The sequence below is a fragment of the Ambystoma mexicanum genome, chromosome 2q, assembly GCF_040938575.1.
Source record: "Ambystoma mexicanum isolate Mex_15411 chromosome 2q, UKY_AmexF1_1, whole genome shotgun sequence".
NCBI classification, from domain to species: domain Eukaryota; kingdom Metazoa; phylum Chordata; class Amphibia; order Caudata; family Ambystomatidae; genus Ambystoma; species Ambystoma mexicanum.
Window position 1 is genome coordinate 611,227,766 of NC_090924.1, and position 26,736 is coordinate 611,254,501.

The following is a 26,736-nucleotide window of genomic DNA, read 5'->3' on the forward strand; positions in this document are numbered from 1 at the left end:
AAACTGAGAAATCAAAGGGATCTTTAACATTCCTCAGACGAGCGCTTAAATATGGACAGCGCCACCAGGTACCCCTTAATGGTACCTACTTGCACGCCCTTGTGGGCTAAAGAAAGCAAAAAAGACAAAACCAAAGGAATGGAACATTGAAAAGGATCCACATTCTGTACCCTGCACCAGTCGCAGAACTTCCTCCAACGGCAACGGTACAGCGATTTCGTTGCAGGCCTTCTGGCCGAAAGCAACACCTCCATCACGTCTTCAGGGAGGTCCCAATCCTTATACCTCAGCCTTTCAGATACCAAGCATGAAGACTGAGAGACTTGACCTCTGGATGGAGAACTCCACTCCCTTCCCGTGACAGCAGATGGACATGTCTAGAAGGTCCGGGTACCACACTCTCCTGGCCCATGCCAGAACAATAAGGATCATCCGGTAACCGAACCTCCGTAACCTCTGCAACACTTTGCGGAATGACGGGGACTGGAGGGACCGCGTACAGCAGTGGGAAGGACCACTCCACTACGAACGCGTCCCCTAAGGTTCCTCTTGGAGGAACTTCCCACAAGCAGAATCTTTTGCACTTCCGGTTGACACTGGTGGCGAAGAGATCCACTTGCAGGGTTCCCCAAAGGGCGAAGATCTCCAACAGAACTTCCTGAGCCAGCTCCCACTCGTGAGAGACCTTGCTCTGTCTGCTCAGAGCGTCCGCCGCCGCGTTTTCGTCTCCGGCCACATGAACTGCTGAGATCAAAATTTCCTGCGGGATGGCCCAGAACCAGAGCTGCATTGTCTCCCTGCACAATGGGAGTGACCCTGCCCCCCCTTTTTGTTGAGGTAGTGCATGGCCACTGTATTGTCCGTCATAATCAGGACACTCTTCCCCCGCACAGACGGCAGAAAAGCCTTCAGGGCTAGCCTGACAGCCCGCAGCTCTAATAGATTGATGGGGAGTCTGGACTCTGACGGAGACCAACGGCCGCTGCCTGTCAACTCATTGGCATGAGCTCCCCACCCCGTGAGGGATGCGTCCGTCACGATCGTCACCTCTGGCCACGGTTGCCAAAACGGAGCCCCCTTCAACAGATTTCCTTTGACGGCCCACCACAGAAGGTCCTGGGCGACCGAGGGCAGAATATGAACAGGATCCGACATCCTGCCGGAGAACTGCAACCACTGCAACTTGAGAGCCCACTGCAGAGATCTCATCCGCAGCCTGGCCTCTGGCACCAGGAAAATGCAGGATGCCATGAGGCCGAGCAACCTCAAGAACTCGAATGCCGGGAGACTCTGGGCACGTTGAAACTTGTTTACCATCTGCAGAATGTGATGAGCCCTCACCTGGGGAGGCGAACATAGCCCCAGGGATGTGTTGAGCACTGCTGCGATGTACTGGAGCCGCTGGGTAGGTGTTAAATGAGACTTCTTTAAATTGAGGGAGAAGCCCAGCTTGTGAAGGGACTGGCCGGTGACGGACATATGTTCCAGGACTTGCTCGGGAGAGCGCGACCTGATCAACCAATCGTCCAGGTAGGGGTAGACATGAATCCCCCCTTTCCTGAGATACGCTGCCACCACCACCATCAGCTTGGTGAAGACCCTCGGGGCGGAGGTCAAGCCGAACTGCAGGACCCTAAACTGAAAATGCAAGTCGCCAACCGCGAACCTCAGGTACTTCCTGTGCTTGGGATGAATCGGCACATGAAAGTAAGCATCCTTGAGGTCGAGAGACACCAACCAATCCTGACGTTGAAGGGCCTGGAGGACTTGACAAAGAGTAGCCATCTTGAACTTGTCCTTCCGGAGGAGCTTGTTCAAACCACGCAAGTCCATGATGGGTCTCAAGCCTCTGTCTTTTTTCGGGATCAAAAAATATGAGGAATACCATCCCTTGTTCCTCACCGCTACAGGCACCAGTTCTATGGCGCCTTTCTCCAGCAGGGACAGGATTTCCTGCGCAAGGAGCAGATCCGGATGCTTCAAAGAGAGTTTCCCTGGTGGATTGTCGTGAGGCCTCTGCCGGAAAGGAAGACAGTAGCCATGGGCTATGATCTCCAGAACCCACACATCTGAAGTAATGGCACGGCATTCTACAAGATGCTGCGCCAGTCTGCCCCCAACCGGCGAACCATGGGACATGGCCTCATGACTGAGCCGACGTGGCTGCGGCAGTGCCTGAGGGCAAAGAGGCAACTTCCCGGCTTTGGCACCTCGAGTACCTTGCTTTCCACCTATGGTACTCCTATATTGGCCCCTTTGACTGGCAGCTTCTCTCGATCTACCAAAGGAAGAGTAGTACCGAAAGGAACCTCCCCTCCATTGCTGTCCCCTAGGACGAAAAGGCGGAGGTTGGCGTACTGCAGCGCTCAAAGACTTTGCTGCAGCTTTGGAGGTCTGCAACCTCTCAAGGCTCTCGTCAGCCTTGCTGCCAAAAGACACCATCAAAGGGCATGTTGAGAAGCCGGGATTGTACATCAGGAGCAAACCCTGACTTCCGCAACCACACAAACCTGCGCATCACGGTGCTCGCCACCATGGACCGGCTGACACAGTCTGCCACGTCCAGACCCGACTGAACGGATTCACACATGGCATCCTTGCCATCTTGGACGAGGGCTAGAAAACCATCCCATTCCTCCCCTTCGGGAATATGTTCAGCCGCCAAAGACACACAATTCCACAGAGTGGAGTGAATCTTGCCAAGGCACAAACGGAGTTGGCTGCCTTTAAAGCCATACCCCCAGAAGAAAATACCTTCTTCGCCCAACCATCAAAGCGCTTGTCGTCCCTATCAGGAGGGATGGTAGGGTACGCAGCCTGCTTTGCTGGGGCCGTAGCCTCCTGCACCACCAAACTCTCCGGAGTGGGGTGCGTAGACAAGTAGCAGGGGTCACCACTGGCTGGACGGTATTTTTTCAGAAGCAACTTATTCACTGCCGGGAGACTCTCTGGAGCAGTCCAAGCCGCCGCCACCCTTCTTTGCAACGCCATATGAAATGGCAACACCGGGTCAGTGGGTGGACCTTGGTCCAGTACATCTGTCAGGTCATCCTGCAGAAAATCAACAGGTGGAGCAGACCACCCCAAGTACTCAGTCACCCTCGACATGAGACGCCGATACGAGGATTCGGCATGTGTACCAGGCGTCGAGGACCGGGGCCTGGACCTGGCACGGCTATGGCGATCAACCATGTCCAATCGGGACCTCGACGGCTCCCAATGATCGACCCGACTGCCCGAGCACGAAGGCGTGCGAGCAGTGGCTCTAGCTCATTCCTTGCCGGCTTCTCTCGAAGGCGTGGACGGAACGGTGCCCTGCGATTCGAAAATCGCCATCATCTGCTGGTGGAATGCGTCCCATTCGGCCGGCGATGAAGACTTGGTGGGACAAGTCACCCGCCGTCTGGCGGAGTCCTCCGTCGAGGACGGGGAAGGCAATCGGTGACGGCGCTTCCGAGAATGCCTAGAAGAGGCAGAGGAATGGCAGGACCCACTCAGAGACCCCCTGGACTTACGCCGACACAGAGAGTCACCCCTCTAGTCGGCGGTCGAAAGTCCTGCAGATTTCGATTTACGGGTCTTAAATTACCCTACCTACCGTTAACAACTTCTTCCGCTCACGCAAGGCCTTCGAAGTCAGGGACTGGCAGTCATCGCAGTCATCGGTGGCGTGGCTTTCGCAGAGGCACCAGAGGCAGATGTTGTGCGGGTCCGTGATGGACATTTTAGAACCGTAGTCCCGACACTTTTTGAAGCCCGACTTCGGGGTAGAAGAAGACAAAGACATTTTCTCAAACTTTTGCAATTGAAGTAGAAGAATCGAGCGTGCCGAGATTCCGAAGCGAACACAGAAAAAACTGAGGCTACGGGTGTCGTGCGTCCTACATATAACATCCGGTGACATCGACTGTCGACGGAGGCCCTCGAGGGACAGCGTATCGATGTCATCGACGCAGGACGCCTATGCCGAAAATGTTTTCCGAAGCAGCACAGCTAGGGTAATTACTGTCAAAGATGTGGAATACGTCGGAGGACACAATCCCCTCGAATGCACTATTTACTATTTGGGTACCATCCACAAGAATGAGCAAGAAAGAGCACACGCGGGTGAAAACAGGTTGCAAGGGAGGAATGGAAAGAGACAAAAGTGACTAGCGATGGAGAGAAAGCAGGAAGGAAACAGACCAAAGATGGTGGAAATAGAACATTTAGACAAGCAGTAACCAGATGGACCAAGACGAGCTAGTCAGAGAACCATAAGGGACAGGACAGGCATTGCATATAGGCTGTTCCTGCTCAACCCTCTTTCGTACAGCCCCATAATCATCCCAATATACTGGCTTCTAAACAAGAGCAGCGTGCATGCACTGGGTCCAAAGTACTTTAAAAGGATCAACTATTGATACTCATCCATCACTTTGATACTTTGCTGGAATATATATGCATTCGGTCCAGGAAGTCGAAAAAAACAACAAACATTGCAGTGGCATTGAAAATAGGTACATTTATTAAATAAACGGTGTATGGAGAAATCAGGAAAGTGGATGTAGCAGGTTCGGCATTATGAGGTCTCAGAGATTCAAACTAAATTTCAAGTAAAAAACAAATGTAAGAATTAAATGGCCTTTTGACTAGAATCCTCAAAAAATGACATTTAACAGGGAATTACAAAAGCAATCCCTTCTTTTTCCTGCATATGCTATGCACTGCAAAGCACAAGTAAAACAAAAAAGGTATAAAGATGCTTACCAAGAGGATCGTCTCTGGTTGTGATCCCAGACAATTCGTGGGATCTTGGGAAGCTGGTTCCCACGACTGGGTCCTGAAGAGGAAGGTTGTACTGATTCTGTTTTTCCAGATATTTTTTGCAGTCATCTTCTGCAAGATACAATAAGGAAACAAAGTATATATTTTTAGAATTGAACTGGATAAGGGTATGACACATGGTAGCTTTAGCAAAACGACATTGTTGAAAAATTAATTTCAGTTTATTGTACAAGTACTTGAGAGCCTTGTTTGATTGATGGGCATACATTACATGCAACACATTACATTACGACTTATTCCGGCAATCAAAACATAAATGCAGCAATTTTTTTTTTATGAACTCCAAATAGGCGCTGAATTTCATTTAAATAGTAAGAGACTCTGCTACGATGTATTATTGCCTAAGAATATTGATTTTATTACTGGTCTGTACATATGTTGGCTTTATGATTTACTATTGCTTTATTTTGTCAGTAAGACGCATTTCTACATCTCTAGGATATTTTGACATTCGAAACACCCCTGAATTAATTATGATTGTATATACTATGACGAAATCTGGACAATTCATCCCGTCTCCTCAGAGGGGAGCCACTCCCTTTGAGGCTAGGGAAATGAGCCTGCTACGCAAGATCCTCCGTAGGGGTCTGGGAAGGTGGGACCACACTGGAAGAGACTCCCCTCTTGGGGACAAGGACTCCCATTCCAAACCACCCTTTCTGCATACATTGATGGTGAAAAGACATTGGTATTCCCCGTTTCAAGCATACATAACAAAGATCCTCCTCTGACTCAATTGGCTGCTGGTAATGCTGAACGTTGGCCGAATACCAGGATCACGGAACACAGACATAATGCCATTCATTTCAACGACGTGTATCAGAAGAGAACGGACTGTGAGTGGATGAGAGACTCCTATGGAGGGAGGAAACCAACAGCTACACAGAGGCGAGCCTCTGTATCGAAGACATCCTGGTAGGGCAGAGCTAGGCCAAGCTGCGGAGCCAGCAGTGGCATGAATGGAGTGAAATCCGCTAGCTGGAGGACAGCGAAGTGCCTGAAAATTTTGAATGGACCATTTATTAGAATTTGGCCATATTTCCCAAATAACAATGTTTAACAAGTGGAGCGGGGGTTGCAGGGGTGTCCCCCGCTCACCTTGTTCGATATTATGGGTTCAGGGGTGTCCCCCGCTTCCATTACATGGAAAGCAGGGGACAATAAAGAAAAATAAAAAGAAAGGGACCCTGCAGCGTCAGTTCCGACCCTTAATCAGGAGATGGAACTGGCATTGCAGGGCTTGCAGGGAGCAGCCCGACGAAGGGAGGCGAAAGCAAGTAAGTGAGGGTATTTTGGGATAATTTTAAGGGGTGGTGGGTAGAGGGGATAAGGGCATTCGAAAAGTTCATAATAGGGGCATTTCAGCTTCATTTTAGTCCCCTCGTGGTAAAATCTGCTGCCATTTATCACAAAGATTCGAGGGTAGAAGGTGGGTGTATTGACCAGCAAGAGGCTCCAGTCAGGAGAAAGGACACCGCAGGAAGTAACCAGTCTACTCTGGTGGTGCAACCATGGTGGGCCGGGCGCCAAGTAACCGACGCCGAGACCAGAGTCCCACAGCTGCACCCGGCAAGTGTTTTTTCCACCAAAAGAGGTACTGGCGGGAACACAAATCCTATTGCCCATGAGGTCCATAACAGTTTGTTTCTCAAAGTACTGTACGGTAAGCAGAATGAAAGATATGGACACTATGTTACAGCTTGGATAGTGGCCTAAGGAACGAGAGCTTAAGAAAGGCCGCAAGGCTCACAGAGCCCCTGAAAGAGAGGGAAAGAGATAAAAACACTGTATGTTACCAAAAGCATGGAAACCTACGAGGAATTAACAAGCACACGGCCCCACTAGCATAGTGTGAAAGAGATATGAACATTGTATATAAATGCTGGAATAGCCGAACAGATTAATAAAAGACCGACATTCATATGTCCAATGGGAACCAGGGTGCAAGAAGAGTGAGTGTTCTGCAACAAGGCTAGTCAAGGGCACAAAGCCACGGGAACCTGCAATACCTGTACAAGCAGACATCCTAAATTTAACATTATTGTGGTAAAACAAGACACCCATCAGAGAACCACCGTAATGTGGGATTCTCAGTGTTGCGAAGGTGGGAGAGCGAAAAGTGCCTTGTTGAATAATCCTGGAGGGATTTGGACATTTGAAATAAAGCCGGAAGAGGACAATTTAAGCAACAGTTTTCCCTGAAAGGGGAGAGTGAAATCCCTACGGATACATTTTTATTTGCACCAAGAGAGCCTATGAGAAGATTGTAAAGACTATCATTGTATTCTCAAAGAACGTTTCGACTTAAAAGTCGTCCATTTCAAGTCGGGCCAGGCAGAAGCCCATACCGAGGCTAGTGTGCAATCCTCCACCGTTTCCTCTTTTATTTAGGTTTTTTCTAAATTGGTAGGGCCAATTAGTCATTTAGGATGTGGACAGATATTTTGCACTCAACTTGCACTCTTCCCTTTAGTGTTGCTAGGTAACAAACTTCCCTCATGGCGATAGTGCTAGCTAGGCCTTTTTCTTTTGATTTAAATTAACATATTTTTAAATATGACCGAACGTAGTGCGAGTCCTCCTTCTGGTCCACCACAACAGACACGCCATGATATAATGTAGGCGCTTACGTGCAACAAGGTTTATGTAAATCAAGATCATATCTGCATTATTTATTAAGGTTTCTGGGAGGGTGTAATAGGTACACCAGATTCTGGTGTTAGTCATGGCCTCTACTCTAGAAGTCGCTGTGTTGAAGCTTCACAATGTATGAGGAAGAAGTCCAGGAGAACACATAAGCGATTCCTGCAAGCCTCTTCATCAGTCATCTCACAGTAGATCATGACAAGACTATGTCTTTGAGGAGGTGACCAACTGGCTCAGGTCCCGTCTTGGCTTTGAGGTAGCTCCAAATATGGAACTTGTAGCAACTTTTCTCAGACGTGGAACTGGTTTCACTGAGTGCTACGATTTGGCCAGTTCTCTTTGTTAACCAGGCCTAGTAAAACATTGTCTAAGAAATGTGAGCTTTTCTACCTTGCCGCTTGAATTGGTGCTATGGCTTGAAGTGAAGAGTATTGCTGATGTTTATGCGCAGGGTTTCAAATTGCCAGAACGCGGCTCTACAGTATGCGCTTGCCAGAGGGACTTTTTCCCCCCCAGGGGTGGGTTGCGCGTTCTTGCTTTGAAAACTATTCAGACTATGTATGGGGATTACACAATCAGTTGTGTGCATTTCCATGTTGTGTCCAGTGATGTGGGTAAGGTGGTTGAAAAGTTGTGTTAACTCTAAAATAACCAAATTCCCTACTACCTTTGCAGTCTGTGTGTGCTCTTCCCCATCGTTCTTGATATTACAGTAGCATCCAAGTATTTTCATGTGCAGAAAAAGACTATCCTTGTTTCTCCAAATCCAGCATGCCATCACAGCTTCCAGTAGGGAGTTAGAGTAAGGTCTATGAATAGCTGTTGCAAGATAAATACTGTGTCCTTCTGCTCTTAGGTCCACTCAGCGGTCTCTTTCAAGTAGTCTGATTTTGTATAGTGTTTTTATACTGGGGCTGTTGAGGATGGGGAGACACGCGTACACGTTTTGCAATGGTATGCGTCTGTGAAATTTGTTTGTTTTTCAGGTTGAGAATATGAATATTTTTCTTTGGCTAATATATTGTGGGCCCCGACAAGCAAGCAGCAGGATCCTCAGAGAATGCAACTTATGAATCTAGTTAAAAGAAGTTACAATTGGGTCTTTATACACAGATTTTCCAAATGAAAATGTAGGGGTCGTAAAGGCAACCTGTTTGCTTCAGAAAGCATTTGCTCAAAAATCCCTCGGGTCACACAGTCACAAGCACAACTCTGCTTGATTTGACAATTTTCTGCCCGCGACAACCTTCTCATTCTTGGTGGACCTCTGCTCATGGCCACATGTTGGGTAGCATCTGTCCATTACACTCCTGCTAACATTCCAAGCTTTGTGACACCAAGATCAGTGTCTAAAAGTGGGAAGTTAGGACAGGAGGGTCTCATGGTGCTTATAGAGGCCTAATACTAATCCCCAAGCACTTCTAAATCTCATACTCAACACTGATGCTCATGCGTCCATAGGGCCTGGCTCTAGGTCTCTGCTCTGACCCTCGGGTTAACTACTGGATAAACTCCTTGCCTTTCCACCACAAGCTTGACCCGGATCCCACTTCCCCCAGATAATGGGTAAACAAATGTTCTCTCAATGTTGCTCGTCATGTACCTCCAGGGAACTGCCCCACCACCTAGGCATCCAGCACTTCTTTCCTTCCTCCAACATCTCTTCTCCCTTTATATTCTCCTCCTCTAACCTATGCTGCACTTTATTGTGCCCATTTATCTTCTCCAAACTATATTCTTTCATCTCCTTGAGGGTTTCCTCCTCCCAACACTGCACACTCCCTACCTCCTTGTAGTCTCTTCTGTCCTCTTCCCTCTGGCACAATCATGTCTTTATACACCCACATATCCTTCTGCACCTCCTGTTGCACCTCCTCCTGCACCCTTCAACTCGCTCTGCACTGTCACATTTAACACCTCCTGCCCCTTGAGCACCAACCGCATCATCCTCCTCCTGCACCATAAGCTCTCTCCAAACCTCTGCCTCTCCTGTCACTCCACTACTCAAAATACCCACATTCACCATCCCATTCCACAGGCATCTATAGAGCCTCCCATCCTTCTGTCTGGGCTAGGTTGCACTCTATGGTCTGCACATATGATTGGTAACTGTGCAATAAAGACAAGTGCCTCAAATGAATTCCTTGCCATATGTTCAGCACTGCGGACTGATACTTCAATAGGCCATTCTACCATCTTGGAAGCATCTAGTGTATGCATGGCTGGTAAAGCAGCAACGTAGAGTCCGCAGAGGAGCGGCCAGAAATTGATCTGGGTTCCGCTCACAAGCTGTAGTGCCTGTGAAATTACGTTGAGAAATCAAGTTGGCAATCCTTATCCTTTCACTGTCAATAACTAACTCTTTAGCCCGCATTGATATGGGCCCCTATAGTTGTTTTTGTCTCACATATGGAATGAGTTAGAGGGCCATTAGCAGGCATAGAACTGATGCGGTGGTCCCCTTCCTCTGGCCCCTGGTGCTCTGGGCAGAGGATCTTCCACACACTGACCCAGTGTCCCACATTATGTAGTGCAGGGGTTGGGGCGGGGGGGCGAGAGGGGAGTGCCTAGCCCCATGAGTCTCTCCCACACCACATCCTCGGGATCAAGTATGGGAGTTCGTCACAGCCCTTATGCGTATAACTACTAGGTTTGTTAACCAGGAATGTTTTGAAGGGTCAAATACCATACAGAGATTGCGTTTCTCTACACCTCATGAGGAAAGGGCAGAGTCTGGCAATCAGAAGCCCCTGTGAAGCTTGTGGGGATGGGGCTTTTAAACAGCTTATGGGCATGGGTTGGAGCAGGTCTGGCAACAAATCATTGCAGGGTTCGAAATTCAAGTTCTATAAGTAGGAGCTAAAACCAGCTCCTAGGTTTCATATATCACTCAGTAGGCAGGACGTACCGCTGGATAATCAGGAGCTAGTAACATAGCACTGGAAAACTTCCACTTGAGATGCATCCTTTAACTTTTTGCCTATAACGTATGCTCCATTATATTTAGATGTGCTTGAATAATTCTTCATTTAAATTCTGAAATCAATGTTAATGTCACAGATGCAGGTTTGTAATGCACCAGTTAGCGTAGGGAGCCAAAAGTAGCTCCTGGTGATTGTTGGTTTTCACGAAACCAGGCTCTCCTTGTGTAGAAGCGGGAGCTAAATAGCTCCCAGCAATTTCAAACCCTGCACTGCCTCAAAGGCTTGTTGGGCTTGTGCTGTATCAGTCTGATGCTACTGAAGAGTCTTGGAGCACGTGATAGAAAGGATCACGTTTGGAATTTGTGACCCCTGTAACTATACTGGTGGAAAGAATGAGAGTTTGTTAGTTAGGCTAGCGACTCAAGAAGCCGAAATGTATGTTGAGGCCACTTCTCAGTGTATTCAGGATATGTATCTATTTTTGTTCAGATGTCTTTCTTGCTTTTTGTGTAATCCGGACTCCTGTACTACAGATTCTTTAGGCAGGGATTCATATTTCCATCGGACGATGTGGGATGGTCCTTAGAATACTCTAATTTGAATAGGCTTCATTTATTAATCAAATGTTTTTGGTTTATTAAACCTTTAAAAAAAATGACTGACTGTACAGAGTTACCAATAAACACTTTGACCACTGTCTAAAAATAAACAGACCATAATCTAAAAATATATTTCCTGACATTTCCAAAAATGAAGACTCCTTAAAACCCAAAAAACAAAAACACACTTGTATCTTTTTGTCGTGTTCTCGATCACCCTAAAATAGGTGGATGGATATGATGAAATTGCAAACAATAACCAGACAAACATAAATCAAGAAAAATCAGAAAATACATTGATAGCCCAAATTCAGGTTAACTCACAAACAAGGTTTAAAAAAAGACACCACTCTCAGTTTTAAAGGCATTGTCTAGTAAAACATTTTATTTAAAAAATAGATAGGTAACATAAAAAAAAATACTAGCATTCTCTTTTTTAAAACTTCCTATGTCAAATTTTGAGCTATTCAAGCTCAAAATTCGCGCAAACCAAGCACTTGGGCGCATCCATTTTGTGAAATGGATGCCCTTCTGTGCTGGCTTTTGCAGCACTAATGAAGGAAAAGCCAGCCAGCTGTAGTAAACAAAAGCTACAGCTGGGTGGCTTTCCCCGTTATTAGTGCTGTACGTGGAGGACGGGGACCGGAGACCAGAGCAGGAAAGCTGCAGCTCAATCTCGGTAAGTGCGATTTATTTATTTTTTAAAAATAAGCACTAGCTGCGTTTTTTTTTCTAAGTTTTCCGGGCTGGAGGAGCCCGGAAAACTTAGAAATAAAACCGCAGCTTTAAAAACGTTGTATTTATGTTTGCGGTCGTTTTTGAAGCGACCGCAAACATAAATACAACGTTATTGTGTTGGAAAACGCTGTAGTTTTTCTTTCCAAGTTTCTCAGGCTCCTCCGGCTCGGAAAAAAAACGCAGCGTTTTCCAACACAACCGCGTTGTGTTTCTGCCTGAATCTGCTTTCCCATTTGGGGCTCTCCCGAGAGCCCCAAATGGGAAAGCAGATTCAGGCAGAAACAACGCAGCATTGCGGAAAACAACCACGTTGTTTCTGCCTGAATCTGCTTTCCCATTTGGGGCTCTCGGGCTCCCCGAGAGCCCCAAATGGGAAAGCAGATTCAGGCAGAAACAACGCAGCATTTAGCATTTCCCATTTGGGGCTCTCGGGCTCCCGACTGGGAGCCCGAGAGCCCCAAATGGGAAATCAGCTGTAGGCAGAAATACTACGTGGCCTGTAAACACAACCGCGTTGTGTTTCTGCCTGCTGTGGCTTTCACTTTGGGTCTCCGGTGCTCCCATGGGAGCATGGGAGCACCGGAGACCCAAAGTGATAGCCACAGCAGGCAGAAACACAACGCGGTTGTGTTGGAAAATGCTGCGGTTTTTCTTTCCGAGTTTCTCAGGCTCCTTCGAGCCGGAGGAGCCTGAGAAACTTGGAAAGAAAAACCGCAGCGTTTTCCAACACAATAACGTTGTATTTATGTTTGCGGTCGCTTCAAAAGTGACCGCAAACATAAATACAACGTTTTTAAAGCTGCGGTTTTATTTCTAAGTTTTCCGGGCTCCTCCAGCCCGGAAAACTTAGAAAAAAAAACGCAGCTAGTGCTTATTTTTTTAAAAAAAATAAATAGCACTTACCGAGATTCAGCTGCAGCTTTCCTGCTCTGGTCTCCGGTCCCCGTCCTCCGCGTACAGCACTAATGAAGGGAAAGCCACCCAGCGGTAGCTTTTGTTTACTACAGCTGGCTGGCTTTTCCTTCATTAGTGCCGCAAAAGCAAAAGCCAGCACAGGAGGGCATCCATTTCACAAAATGGATGCGCCCATGTGCTTGCTTTTGCGAATTTTGAGCTTGAATAGCTCAAAATTTTACATAGGAAGTTTTAAAAAAGAGAATGCTAGTATTTTTTTTATGTTGCCCATCTTATTTTTTAAATAACATTTTTTACTAGACCATGCCTTTAAGGAGATCAAATCTCCATGCAGCATAGACAACCAAAGCTGGTCTCTGAACACTTGTTGAATATCGTGGACAAATTGCGCAAAATAAAGCAGCCGTGCTGAGAGCAAAGTAGGGCACACGATTAGCAAGTGAAAAGGGGATTCCTCCACCCCCAGAATCGGGCAAAATCTACAATATTTCCGGGCACTAGTCCCTTGGAGCCTACTGTTCCAAGATTTCACGAGTGCTTTAAACATTAAAGCGAAAGTGCATTATGTTGTTACATAAACCTCTGCCCGGGTATTTCTTAAGGTAGATCTCCATCCCTTGGAACCACTCGAACAGTGAAACTACCTGAGAATATAATTTAAACTCCATGATTTCACTATTATTTACGAGCCAAACATTTGGTATAATTAGGTTTTTATTATATTGGAAGGATTCCTAAGAAGCGTTTACAAAGATGTACCCAACTGTGATACAATATCAACACCATCCTTTTGAAATTCCTTCATGAAACCCTCTGAATCGTTTTCAGCTAATAAGCTGTAGAGACTCTCGTTTGGGGACAGATCACATTTCATAAGTAGTGAGAGACGCTTCCACTGCATGGTACTGCCTAACAATTGCAGTCCCATCTCATACCGTATTACTTGAATGGGGACACATTTTGGTATATACAAAAGTACCTCTCGCCATACAAGGCCTTCCACAACTTTCAGATGAGGAAGGATCCAGAGGGGATAACATTCCAGGCCATGACACAGTCTCGGCAGAACTTTCATGTGATAGAATTCCCTACACAGTGTCATGGTGAATTTCCCAAATTTCCGCTCTATTCACCTCATCTGTCTCGTAGCTGTTATTGCTTTTATTTTCAAGCAATTCCGATAAAACATTTTAGAATTGAGTGCCAGAAATAGAATACCCAACATATTGCAGATTCCTTTTACTAGCTAGGGTCTTATCCTCCCATTTCCATCTGAACTCACAGTGGGACTGAGTGCCCTTTCCCAGTTGCAAAATAACTGTTTGACTGATGAAGCCCCTTTGTATAGATACCAAACGCATTGATCAACCTTTGCAGCCTGATGAGAGTAGAACCATCAGAACAAAGTCGTCAGCTTACGCTGCCCACTGAATTCTGAAGACCCCCATTTTTGGAGATATTACACCAAAGGAATCAAGAGCCTTTCTGGCATCTGCTACGTACAAGTTGAACAATGTTGGGGCTAGTATGCAACCTTGTCGAAGACCATTCTGAGTGGAAATGCAAGCTGACTTTAAACCATCAGAGTTCAGTCTGACCATTTGTGTTGTTATGTAGATTAATCAGAATACTCAACAATCCCACAGGGATCTCGAAGTCCATTGGCTTTTTCCACTGTAGAGCTCGATTAACCGCGTCAAAGGCCATGGATGAATCCATGGCTGCAACAAAAACAGGTGGTGCATTACGACGCCAGGAATTCCTCTGTAAACATGTAAGCAGGAGACCCCAGCAATCCATACCCACGTTACATCTGAAGCCAATTTGTCTCTTGTCTGGTATACTACTATGGTCAAACCAACTTTCAATATGCTCCAAAAGGATTGATGCAAAGATCTTGGATTCCACGTCCATTAGAGCTATAGATCTATAATTCATAGGACATAGCCGGTTCCCTTTTTTAACGATAGGAATGACATAAAATACCTGCCAATTAAGTGGAACAGACCTCTTCGTAAGCATGTCTCTAAAATAAATGTTAAGTAGGTTGGACCAGAGAATCGCATCTTGCTTCAGGATCACGTAGGTCAGGTTGTTAGGGCCTGCTGCTTTAGAGACTTTACATTTAGTGATCTTTCTGGAAATGCTTTCGATAGATATATCCAGGAACCATTCAAAGCCCCACACCCTAGGGGATTCGGTCACTAGCTCGGCTGCCCTATATAGGCAATCAAAATGTTTAATCCATGTGTCCTCTGCAATAGGATTGATGACCAACTGTACTTGTTGTACTTCTGTACTATTTCTCGGGAGGATAGCTCAAGGGCAACGTGCTCGCCTTGGAAGCAAGACGACACAGAGCAACACAGGTTCGATCCCCGGGTCCGCGCTTAGAACCCTCTGGGTATAAAGCGCGTTATAAATAACCTATCATATATCATTTACGAGTGTCCAAAAGTTATAAGAATTATGACCCACAAGTGAAGCCAGCATTTGCTCACTGTCTCTTTGATATAACATTGACCTGTGATGTTTCAACCAGTTCTTATATGTTCGCCTGGCTTTCCTTATCTGGAGTTTAAGAGTGGGATTCAAGTCCTTTTTTTTAGGATTGTTCTTACTTCTTTACGAAGGACCGCTTTACGTTCTTTCACCTGCAAGTCAGGCACCTACTTATATTTCACTGCTGTTGCATCAATAGACAAAGCTATACTAGAGAGCCTTATCTTGTTCACAAGATATGCTGGAAAATTACAAATCTAATAATTCATTGTTTTTTTTTCTCCAGAGTATAAGAGTTAAAAAGTCATGTATCATAGACGCATTCAATTTGAGGGCCTTTAGACCACTTTAACCTATTTCCTCTTACATTAACTTCCCAGTTATCAAAAACGCTCCTTGAAGAGGGACCCTCAATAGCCATTTCATGGTTAAACATAGCATGGAGTGATCACTATACCGACAAGGATGTATCACAAAATCGTTTAACCTGCCGAACAGTTGTTCGAAAGAAATACATAGTCAATTAGAGAGCTAACCCCTCTGGCCTGCCAAGTTGGTGCATCGTTCTCAACCAATTCCAGTCCCCATACCTCTGCAAAGTTGACCCAAAGGGCCCCCCTTATGAGTTTGCTCACTGTGAGATGGTAAGGTTTCCCCAAGTGAGTTAGTAACTCCTCTATATCAGAACCGGCTTTGTTGCAATTGGCATTAAGATCCCCTGCCAGGATGATAACACCTCCCGGAGCCTTGTATTGCCAATCATCAATCACTGTACTCAAATTCTCTAGGGCAATTTCCAATTGGGTTTCATCCTTCTCAAGAGCATTCCAATATACATGGATAAACAGCATATCATTGATCCCCTCTCCCCCCCGGTAGTCCTCCAAATGAATATAGATGACACTCATGATATGCCAATCACTCAATTTATTGATGTTGAGGCCTTGCTTGTAAGCAATAGCTAGACCCCCTTTGGGGCAACCCTTCTCGCCCTGCTTCGCACACAAGCAGGTTACCTCAAACCCACCCCAAAGTAAATTTCCCTGCACCCAAGTCTCTTGGAGGAGGATCAAGTCGTGAGACTGCAAATCTTTGATCATTTGTTCATTGGAGATTAGGTGTGAATGTCCTCTCGAATTCCAGGACACTACACTCAAACTCCTGTGACTGCTAAAGTGGTTGGCTCAACGGTTTCAATTGAGCTATAGAGTCTCTTAGCGAGCGCGCCAGCCACCTCCAATTCGGCATTCCTACTGTTGGACCCTCTGGGTCGTCCAGCTGCCTCACGTCACCACCCTTATTAAACTCCCCCACCTTGGGAAGCAGGGGTATAGTTCCTCCTCTTCTTATTTTCTGAGGTTGATTGATTAAAGCTAGTAATGTCATAAACCAGTCCCATGGTTTTGTACAAGAGTCATCAAGGGCACCCAGCTCAGACTTCTTAAAGTGACCCGGAGCTCAACATCTCTAATAATTCACTTTGGGCTTTCCCAGTCTGATTATTTCTGATCATATCAGTTGTTACAGAGTTATCTCGTTCAGCACTCGGATCATCCCCCATCCGGACCATTACCTTGCCCAGGGAGGTGATGTTCTTTTCGTGGAGAAGTATACTGTTCACTAACAGTCTCACTACTTCTTCTGTCATCACTTTGGTGGATCCCCCGAGAGTTGAGGGAATACCCCCAACTCTTTGCGTCAACAGATGAACCACTGATTTATGTGAATGAAGTGGATCCTTTATCGTCTCACCCGAGGAACCCCGCCCATGAGGTATACGTGGGACCCCAACTCTTGCAGGCGAAAAATTAGCCCCCATTGAGTTTGGAAGTGAATCAATAACTCCTGAGGGCTTATTAGGGATTGGACAACCCTCTAGATTGGAATTCAATCGACCCGCTGGATCGCTCCTCATGGACGTTCTCTCGGGTGCGCTCACCCTCTGAAAGCCATTACCTTCTGCAGATGGTGCGGCAGGACATTGAACATCTAGCTGTTTGAAGATTTCAACGATTTCTCTAACCCCAGGGCATCACATAAACCAATTATGCTGATGACACACAGGTCATTATACCACTAACTGGTGACTATGAGGCCGACAGAGCTACCCTGAAGTACATATACTCACTATCCAATCTTGGATGGCAGAAAACTGGTTATGCCTAAATGGTGAGGAAACCGAGCTCCTGCTAGTTGGCTCCCCGGCTACCCTTAGGAAACTAGATATACAATACAGCTCATTCATGATTGATTACACTCCTATCACTGTCTCGAAAGCTGTCAAGACCCTGGGGGTCTACTTTGAATCTGACCCTTCCATGAACAGGCAGGTCCACGCTATCGCGTCGACATCAGCCTATCATTCTAAACTCCTTAACGGAGCCAGACCCTTTCCGTCGGAACAGAACTGTCTCACAATTGCAAGAGCAATTACTGGATCACGGCTGGATTATTGTAATGCATTCTTTGTAGGGACTTCCTTAAAAAAACATTACTAAACTCCAAACCGTCCAAAACAATGCCCTGAGGGGAGCCACCGGTTTCTCCAAAAGAGAACACATCACCCAAGCCAGGAAGTTGGTGCACTGGCTCCCCATTAAAGAAAGGATTGTCTTTAAAACCCTTGCTCTAACACATAAATGTGTCCATAACTTGGCCAAAAACAACAGGGTAAATTATGGCTCAAAGAGCCAGGTTGGCAACTGCCTTCCCAAACCGTAGGGAATAGCTGGTACACAGGAAACGGTATGCTGGGGAAAAAATTCATCAACTTGCCGGTAAGGGCAAGACCAAACAATTAATGATATTTCTGTGGACCGTGGTCCTGTCCTCTTGGACACAGGGTGTGAAGCTGGTCTGGTGCGGGGGTGAAGGTGAGGGCAACCAGCACAAGTATGCAAAAGTGCGAGAGGGGAATTCAATCTCGCATTTTTAAATCCAGGCAGCTGGCAATCAAAACTGCGAAGATTGAGACATTGGATTTGTCATGTAACTTTATTTTAACAATAATGACTAGAGAGTTCCTTGCAAAAAGGGTGGTTGTCCAAGGGGGTGATTACCAAAGTACTGAATAATCACTAAAAAAATGCACTGTCCCACTTGGTGTGGGATGGGAAAACCAATACTTTTTGGGTTTTCTCTCAATTTTATGCAGTAACCCCTATTGGTCTTGGGGGTATCATAAAATGTTGTGGTGGAGCCACTACAGGTGAGGTCGACCGGTTTCGATGGTTCATGACTGATTACCGACCATCTTCTTCAGGACAAGATCAATCTTCATGTTCTATCAAATAGTGTCTGTCCTCTTACTAGGGCAGCGATAACAGGCTGCAAAGTGGATCCTGGGAGGGGAGACACAAAAAACATAGAAAACATAATTGCAGAGAGGGTGAATGGGCCTCTAACTGCAATGTTGCAACAATAGTACATCCAGAGTACAGCTAAGGAACCTGTTACAATGTAAGTGAATGCTAACACAAACAAGGTGCTCGCCAATTCAGAGCAAAGAGCCAATCTACTGGTGGCTGAAGACATAGACAAATCAACCCCGTGGAGGAAAGAGGGAAAGGTGACAGGATCTGTGCACGTAAGGAAAGGGAAAGGGGGGGAGGGGAAAAGGGAGGAAAGGGAACGAAAAAATGGGGTGTGCGAGGAAAGGGGCCTACCTGGAGGGGATAGCTGTGCTATCCAGGAGGTCAGTTGAGAGCCGAAAATGATCTCTCTCCAATGGCGTACCTACGGAGAAGGCGAGACTAGTAAGGGGCTGGATGTGCCGAGGGGAACGCTGAAAAGAGCGCGAGGAAATTCGCCTACCTGAGGAAAAACGGGGCGAGCACTGAAGAGCTGCAGCCTGCTCGGTCCCAAGGCTGTAAGTGTGCTGTGCGGCTGCAGCGGTAAAGGCCAACTACGTCTGACGGTGCAAGGAGGCGTGGCATCGTGCGTGGGGGGCGCGTAAGCCAATCGGCTTAAGCCACGTCACGGGTGTTTGCGAGGATGAGTGGCCTATCACAGGCGCAACTCGGGCAGGGATCTGGAACACGGGCGGCCAATCTAAACACGCCAAGGAAGGTGTAAGTCTACTGACGGGCTGGGACGGAGGCGGCCATGTGAAGAGTAAAAAGTAAAAAGTAAAAAGGCAGGGAGAGAGCCGGGCAAGACGTGGCCCGTGAGGTAACGTTGGCGCGCGCGGCCTGCTGCCGTGTTGGGAAAAGAGTGGCCATGTACCGAGTAGGAACGCTGGGGAGGAGCCGGGTGGGCGTGGCCCATGCAAAGACGTGGGCACGCGCGGAACCAGACAATGGTCGGTGGATGTGTATCAACAGAACCGGGCTCGTGACGGGGCGGGCAGGGGGAGGAGGGACAGAGCTTACGTATTGGCCCACAGGGGGGCGGGCTGTGAGGAGGGTGCCTGGATCATGAGTAGAGAGTGCGGAGGCTGGCCAATGGAAGGTGCTAAAGCGGTTAAAGCCTAGGAGCAATGAAGAAATGGAAACAAAGGAAGTGATGCCAAGAAATCATTAGACAATGAAGAAACTATAAAAAAGCCATAAAAAACCAATAAAGGAACTGTAAAGAACTGGTGTGTAGGATCCCCGAATGGAGCAGGTAGGCGAATTTCCTCGCGCTCTTTTCAGCGTTCCCCTCGGCACATCCAGCCCCTTACTAGTCTCGCCTTCTCCGTAGGTACGCCATTGGAGAGAGATCATTTTCGGCTCTCAACTGACCTCCTGGATAGCACAGCTATCCCCTCCAGGTAGGCCCCTTTCCTCGCACACCCCATTTTTTCGTTCCCTTTCCTCCCTTTTCCCCTCCCCCCCTTTCCCTTTCCTTACGTGCACAGATCCTGTCACCTTTCCCTCTTTCCTCCACGGGGTTGATTTGTCTTTGTCTTCAGCCACCAGTAGATTGGCTCTTTGCTCTGAATTGGCGAGCACCTTGTTTGTGTTAGCATTCACTTGCATTGTAACAGGTTCCTTAGCTGTACTCTGGATGTACTATTGTTGCAACATTGCAGTTAGAGGCCCATTCACCCTCTCTGCAATTATGTTTTCTATGTTTTTTGTGTCTCCCCTCCCAGGATCCACTTTGCAGCCTGTTATCGCTGCCCTAGTAAGAGGACAGACACTATTTGATAGAACATGAAGATTGATCTTGTCCTGAAGAAGATGGTCGGTAATCAGTCATGAACCATCGAAACCGGTCGACCTTACCTGTTGTGGCTCCACCACAACATTTTATGATACCCCCAAGACCAATAGGGGTTACTGCATAAAATTGAGAGAAAACCCAAAAAGTATTGGTTTTCCCATCCCACACCAAGTGGGACAGTGCATTTTTTTAGTGATTATTCGGTACTTTGGTAATCACCCCCTTGGACAACCACCCTTTTTGCAAGGAACTCTCTAGTCATTATTGTTAAAATAAAGTTACATGACAAATCCAATGTCTCAATCTTCGCAGTTTTGATTGCCAGCTGCCTAGATTTAAAAATGCGAGATTGAATTCCCCTCTCGCACTTTTGCATACTTGTGCTGGTTGCCCTCACCTTCACCCCCGCACCAGACCAGCTTCACACCCTGTGTCCAAGAGGACAGGACCACGGTCCACAGAAATATCATTAATTGTTTGGTCTTGCCCTTACCGGCAAGTTGATGAATTTTTTCCCCAGCATACCGTTTCCTGTGTACCAGCTATTCCCTACGGTTTGGGAAGGCAGTTGCCAACCTGGCTCTTTGAGCCATAATTTACCCTGTTGTTTTTGTCTGATTTTCGCACAACTGTAACCAGTTGTTGGGTTTGATTTACTCAAATAGTAGAAAGGCCGGACCTTTTCCAGCCCTTCGACACATTTTTAGTCACTTAGCACCTCTAGACAAACCCACCCCCCTTTTTTCTTCCCTCCCCCTTCCATCACTTCCACACCATGGCAGAAGGTCATTACCTAGCTTTTGCGGAAGAACTAGTTGACGACATCCTGGCCAATCCATCCCTGCTTGGGATTGATCTGGCACCTAACATCAACAGTAACACCGATGAATGGAATGAAATAGAAATTCTCAAGAAAAAGATCATCCGCTCTGAACTTCATGGAGCCCTCATGACAGAATACCTGAGGGCCCACGCTGCTCCAAATGGACTCATTATCCGTATAGAACCACGGATTTTCCTAGACAATCTCCAGTTCAGAAAAGATTGGTCCTTCATTGCGAACAAATGCACTCGAGACTGGCTGATTCTAATTATCAATACAGCTAAAACAGTTACAGATAAATTATTAGCAGAGCTCACGATTAAAAGTAACACTCTTAAAACCAAGATTGCAATTGACGTATACACAGCAAAATTAGCTCTTTTGGAAACATCCTTGAAAGAATTTAAAGACACCAATCTTAACAGAAAAATATTGAAGCTCAAAAAAGACTTGCTGAACTTCACTCATGTAAAAGTCTACCCGTATGTTGCCGATGAATATTTCACAGATGAGGCACGACAGTCAAGGAGAGACGCAGCACAATTGCGGTTTCAGAACTCACAGAGAAACCAAAACAGGTCATGGTCTAACTCCAGTTCTAACTCCAGCAACAGCTCTGGCGGCTATGGACGTCAAGGGTCAAGAGTCCATTACAACATTCCTGCACCACACAACACCCTTGCGGTACCTTTTTAGGCCAGCGAGGCAGAGGACCACGCGGACCCAGATGGCGCGCACCACCACAGCCGACGGTTGTAACACGCAGCAGAGGACAGGCAACAACTTTTCCACCTCCCTTATTATGAACAAATCATCGCACCAACTGACCCGACCAGAGGAAGAGATCCTGCAGAAGGGCCTCTCATTCATACCTACAGCTAGATACGACCCCTTTCAAACCCGTATCGAATGCTATCAACTCTTACGCAAAATACATCTGCAACAATTTTTTGAAGATAAATCTAATCTACAAACGGATGTCACTGGTCTCAGACCCACCTCTCAGTTTAGCGTACCATCAAGCGCGTACACGGCCGAATCCATTACATTTGAACAAGCCCTCATGAAGAAACTTTCAGAAATTGAAAATACCATTCCATTCGTTCACAACAACTGCACCAAAATCCAACTCGATGCCCTCTCTGCCCTTGCTAAGAATCAAGCCATAACCATCAAACCGGCAGATAAAGGAGGAGCTATAGTCATTCAGAACACCAACGACTATAATGATATGGTGAATGCCCTGGTCTGCGACACCACCAGTTACAAAATACTTTGCAGTGACCCAACAGCCGCCCTGCAGGCTTTGATAGCCCCTATCATTGAAGAAGCGGAAGCAGAAGGATACGTCAGCTCAAGGGAAGCAGCTTTCCTTACGCCACTGCATCCAAGGATTCCAGCCATGTACGCCCTTCCAAAAATACATAAAACCACCCTGCCCACTCCGGGCCGTCCCATTGTTTCCGGGATTCAGTCTATTCTGGAACCTTTATCTCAATACGTAGACTTTTTCATTAAGGATGAAATTCCAAAAATGCAATCCTATGTAAAAGACTCCACAGCTATGCTCATCCTTCTTGACTCTGTACAATTCAACCCAGAACTCGATTGGCTAGTCACCATTGACATCGAATCTTTGTACACCAAAATCCCACAACAAGAAACTCTAACCATGCTCAAAGATCTCCTTGATTCAGGCATCGACCTCCACGAGGTACCTTCCACCTTCATATCCACCTTGGCTGAAATAGCCCTCACGAAGAACTACTTTATGTTCAATGACCAATTCTATCAACAGATCTCGGGCACTGCGATGGGTGCGACCTTCGCACCGAGCTTGGCCAATCTCTATGTCAACTCCTTCGAGATCCAGCATATATATGCGCCAAACAATTCTTTTCGTGACAAACTGCTCATCTGGCGACGCTATATAGATGATATTTTTATCATCTTCAGAGGCTCTAATGAGGAGCTCTCGGCTTTCCACGAATGGCTCAATACACGCAATATCCACTTGCATTTCACCATGGAACAAGACAGAAGCCAGACCCATTTTCTGGATCTAGAAATTATGGCCTCACAAGGTGGGCTTATTTCTAAAGTTTACCGAAAAAACACGGATAGGAATTCCCTCCTTGCATACTCGAGCTACCATCCCCAATCTCTCAGAGATAACTTACCGTTTGGCCAATTTCTGAGGTACCGCCGTCTCTGTAGTAGGACGGAAGACTATACTGCTCAGTCTAAGACTCTCAGAAACCAACTCATCGAACAAGGCTATCCGCAGAGGATTGTCCGGAATACATACAGAAGGGCCAGAAGCATCCCACGCGCATGTACCCTTGAACAACACCAAAAGGACCCAGATGTGACAACTATCACGGCTGTACTGAGTTATTCTCCTTTACTTAACAAAATCAAAAAGGAGATCAAATCTCTATGGCCCATTCTCAACACAGGTGTGTCTAACATGCCCACGCCACGATTTGCACTAAAAAGAAGACGCAACTTGAGAGACACTCTCGTCAAAACGGTGCAACCATATACGGACACTGCCCAGAACACACAGGTCACCCTATGGAACCAGACCAATCCTGTGGGCCATAGTCCTTGTGGCCTTTGTTCAATGTGCACTCAGACAGCTCGGAGCACCAGTCTTGACATTGGCTGGACCACTCCTTGGATTCAGAAATTTTTCACCAACTGCAACACCAAAGGAGTAATCTATATGATTACCTGTCCGTGCCACCTGCGCTATATTGGGATGACTGCCCGAGAAGTGAAAAAACGGATGATTGAACACAGATCTTGCATCCGCACTAAGAAACTTACAGCACCTATGGTTCCACATTTTCTGGCAGAAGGACACACAGCAGAGTCTTTTCAATGGACCATTTTGGAAAAAATAAAACACCCGAAGCGAGGAGGCAACTACCATGCCATACTCTTTACTCAAGAACAGAAGTGGATTTTCCGTTTGAACACTTGCAAACAAGGGTTGAATGAAGCAATGCAGTGGCAAGAACTCGCGGTGCTACAACATTGAACCATGATTTTCCACTAATCTCTACTCACCGGCAGATGTATCTGTGTGGCTAATGGGAAACATATGCAATGTTTGATGCAATTTGTCTTCCCTCGTTCTCTGCTACATGTTATTCTGGTCCATTGATCTATGTCGCCTTTTTCTACCCACCACTCTTGTCTATTTCACTTTACTGGCCTTTTCTTTGATTTATCCACCTGCTCCATTCGGGGATCCTACACACCAGTTCTTTACAGTTCCTTTATTGGTTTTTTATGGCTTTTTTATAGTTTCTTCATTGTCTAATGATTTCTTGGCATCACTTCCTTTGTTTCCATTTCTTCCTTGCTGCTAGGCTTTAACCGCTTTAGCACCTTCCATTGGCCAGCCTCCGCACTCTCTACTCATGATCCAGGCACCCTTCCTCACAGCCCGCCCCCCCCTGTGGGCCAATACGTAAGCTCTGTCCCTCCTCCCCCTGCCCGCCCCGTCACGAGCCCGGTTCTGTTGATACACATCCACCGACCATTGTCTGGTTCCGCGCGTGCCCACGTCTTTGCATGGGCCACGCCCACCCGGCTCCTCCCCAGCGTTCCTACTCGGTACATGGCCACTCTTTTCCCAACACGGCAGCAGGCCGCGCGCGCCAACGTTACCTCACGGGCCACGTCTTGCCCGGCTCTCTCCCTGCCTTTTTACTTTTTACTTTTTACTCTTCACATGGCCGCCTCCGTCCCAGCCCGTCAGTAGACTTACACCTTCCTTGGCGTGTTTAGATTGGCCGCCCGTGTTCCAGATCCCTGCCCGGGTTGCGCCTGTGATAGGCCACTCATCCTCGCAAACACCCGTGACGTGGCTAAAGCCGATTGGCTTACGCGCCCCCCACGCACGATGCCACGCCTCCTTGCACCGTCAGACGTAGTTGGCCTTTACCGCTGCAGCCGCACAGCACACTTACAGCCTTGGGACCGAGCAGGCTGCAGCTCTTCAGTGCTCGCCCCGTTTTTCCTCAGGTAGGCGAATTTCCTCGCGCTCTTTTCAGCGTTCCCCTCGGCACATCCAGCCCCTTACTAGTCTCGCCTTCTCCGTAGGTACGCCATTGGAGAGAGATCATTTTCGGCTCTCAACTGACCTCCTGGATAGCACAGCTATCCCCTCCAGGTAGGCCCCTTTCCTCGCACACCCCATTTTTTCGTTCCCTTTCCTCCCTTTTCCCCTCCCCCCCTTTCCCTTTCCTTACGTGCACAGATCCTGTCACCTTTCCCTCTTTCCTCCACGGGGTTGATTTGTCTTTGTCTTCAGCCACCAGTAGATTGGCTCTTTGCTCTGAATTGGCGAGCACCTTGTTTGTGTTAGCATTCACTTGCATTGTAACAGGTTCCTTAGCTGTACTCTGGATGTACTATTGTTGCAACATTGCAGTTAGAGGCCCATTCACCCTCTCTGCAATTATGTTTTCTATGTTTTTTGTGTCTCCCCTCCCAGGATCCACTTTGCAGCCTGTTATCGCTGCCCTAGTAAGAGGACAGACACTATTTGATAGAACATGAAGATTGATCTTGTCCTGAAGAAGATGGTCGGTAATCAGTCATGAACCATCGAAACCGGTCGACCTTACCTGTTGTGGCTCCACCACAACATTTTATGATACCCCCAAGACCAATAGGGGTTACTGCATAAAATTGAGAGAAAACCCAAAAAGTATTGGTTTTCCCATCCCACACCAAGTGGGACAGTGCATTTTTTTAGTGATTATTCGGTACTTTGGTAATCACCCCCTTGGACAACCACCCTTTTTGCAAGGAACTCTCTAGTCATTATTGTTAAAATAAAGTTACATGACAAATCCAATGTCTCAATCTTCGCAGTTTTGATTGCCAGCTGCCTAGATTTAAAAATGCGAGATTGAATTCCCCTCTCGCACTTTTGCATACTTGTGCTGGTTGCCCTCACCTTCACCCCCGCACCAGACCAGCTTCACACCCTGTGTCCAAGAGGACAGGACCACGGTCCACAGAAATATCATTAATTGTTTGGTCTTGTCCATAACTTGGCACCATTATACCTTACTCAAAGAATTGTCAATCCAATCTCAACCAGACCCATAAGAACTGCTTACACAAACAGGATCTCCGTTCCAAAAACACAGAGAATTCAGGCTGGTGGGTCTAGTTTCTCAGTCCTAGCAGCCAAGCACTGGAACTCGATGCCCCCCACAAACACCTGGCCTTCAGGAAAGCTCTAAAGCCCATGCTGTTTAACTAAACCAGTTCTCAAGTACCCCCTAGATAAAAGATCACTCCCGCCCGACTATCATGCAACTCATAACAATTTGCTGTACTAATGCTCTACAAATTATATGTATAACATGCATGTATATGCGGAAATGTACCTTCAACACTCTCTACCAAGAGGGTCTTACTGCAAGCTCACTGTAACCATGAGCAAATAACTCGTGACTGTAATTAAGACAAATTCATGCAACAGCCCCTCGATGCCTTTGGGCTGTTAGTGCGCTCTACAAATCCAAATAAATAAATAAATAAATAAATAAAATAAATGGGATCCCCCCACCCCTAGTTATCTAGG

General features: G+C 46.8%; 1 protein-coding gene across 2 annotated transcripts in view; it reads right to left on the reverse strand.

Moving 5' to 3' along the window:
- The window catches only part of MYD88 (MYD88 innate immune signal transduction adaptor), a 134,843-nt gene that overhangs the window by 46,253 nt on the left and 61,854 nt on the right, over window positions 1-26,736 (reverse strand). For both annotated transcript variants that reach the window (XM_069647754.1, XM_069647755.1), the window contains one exon: window positions 4,750-4,878. In XM_069647754.1, the coding sequence (XP_069503855.1) occupies window positions 4,750-4,878 (129 nt within the window). The remainder of the gene's footprint in view (window positions 1-4,749; window positions 4,879-26,736) is intronic.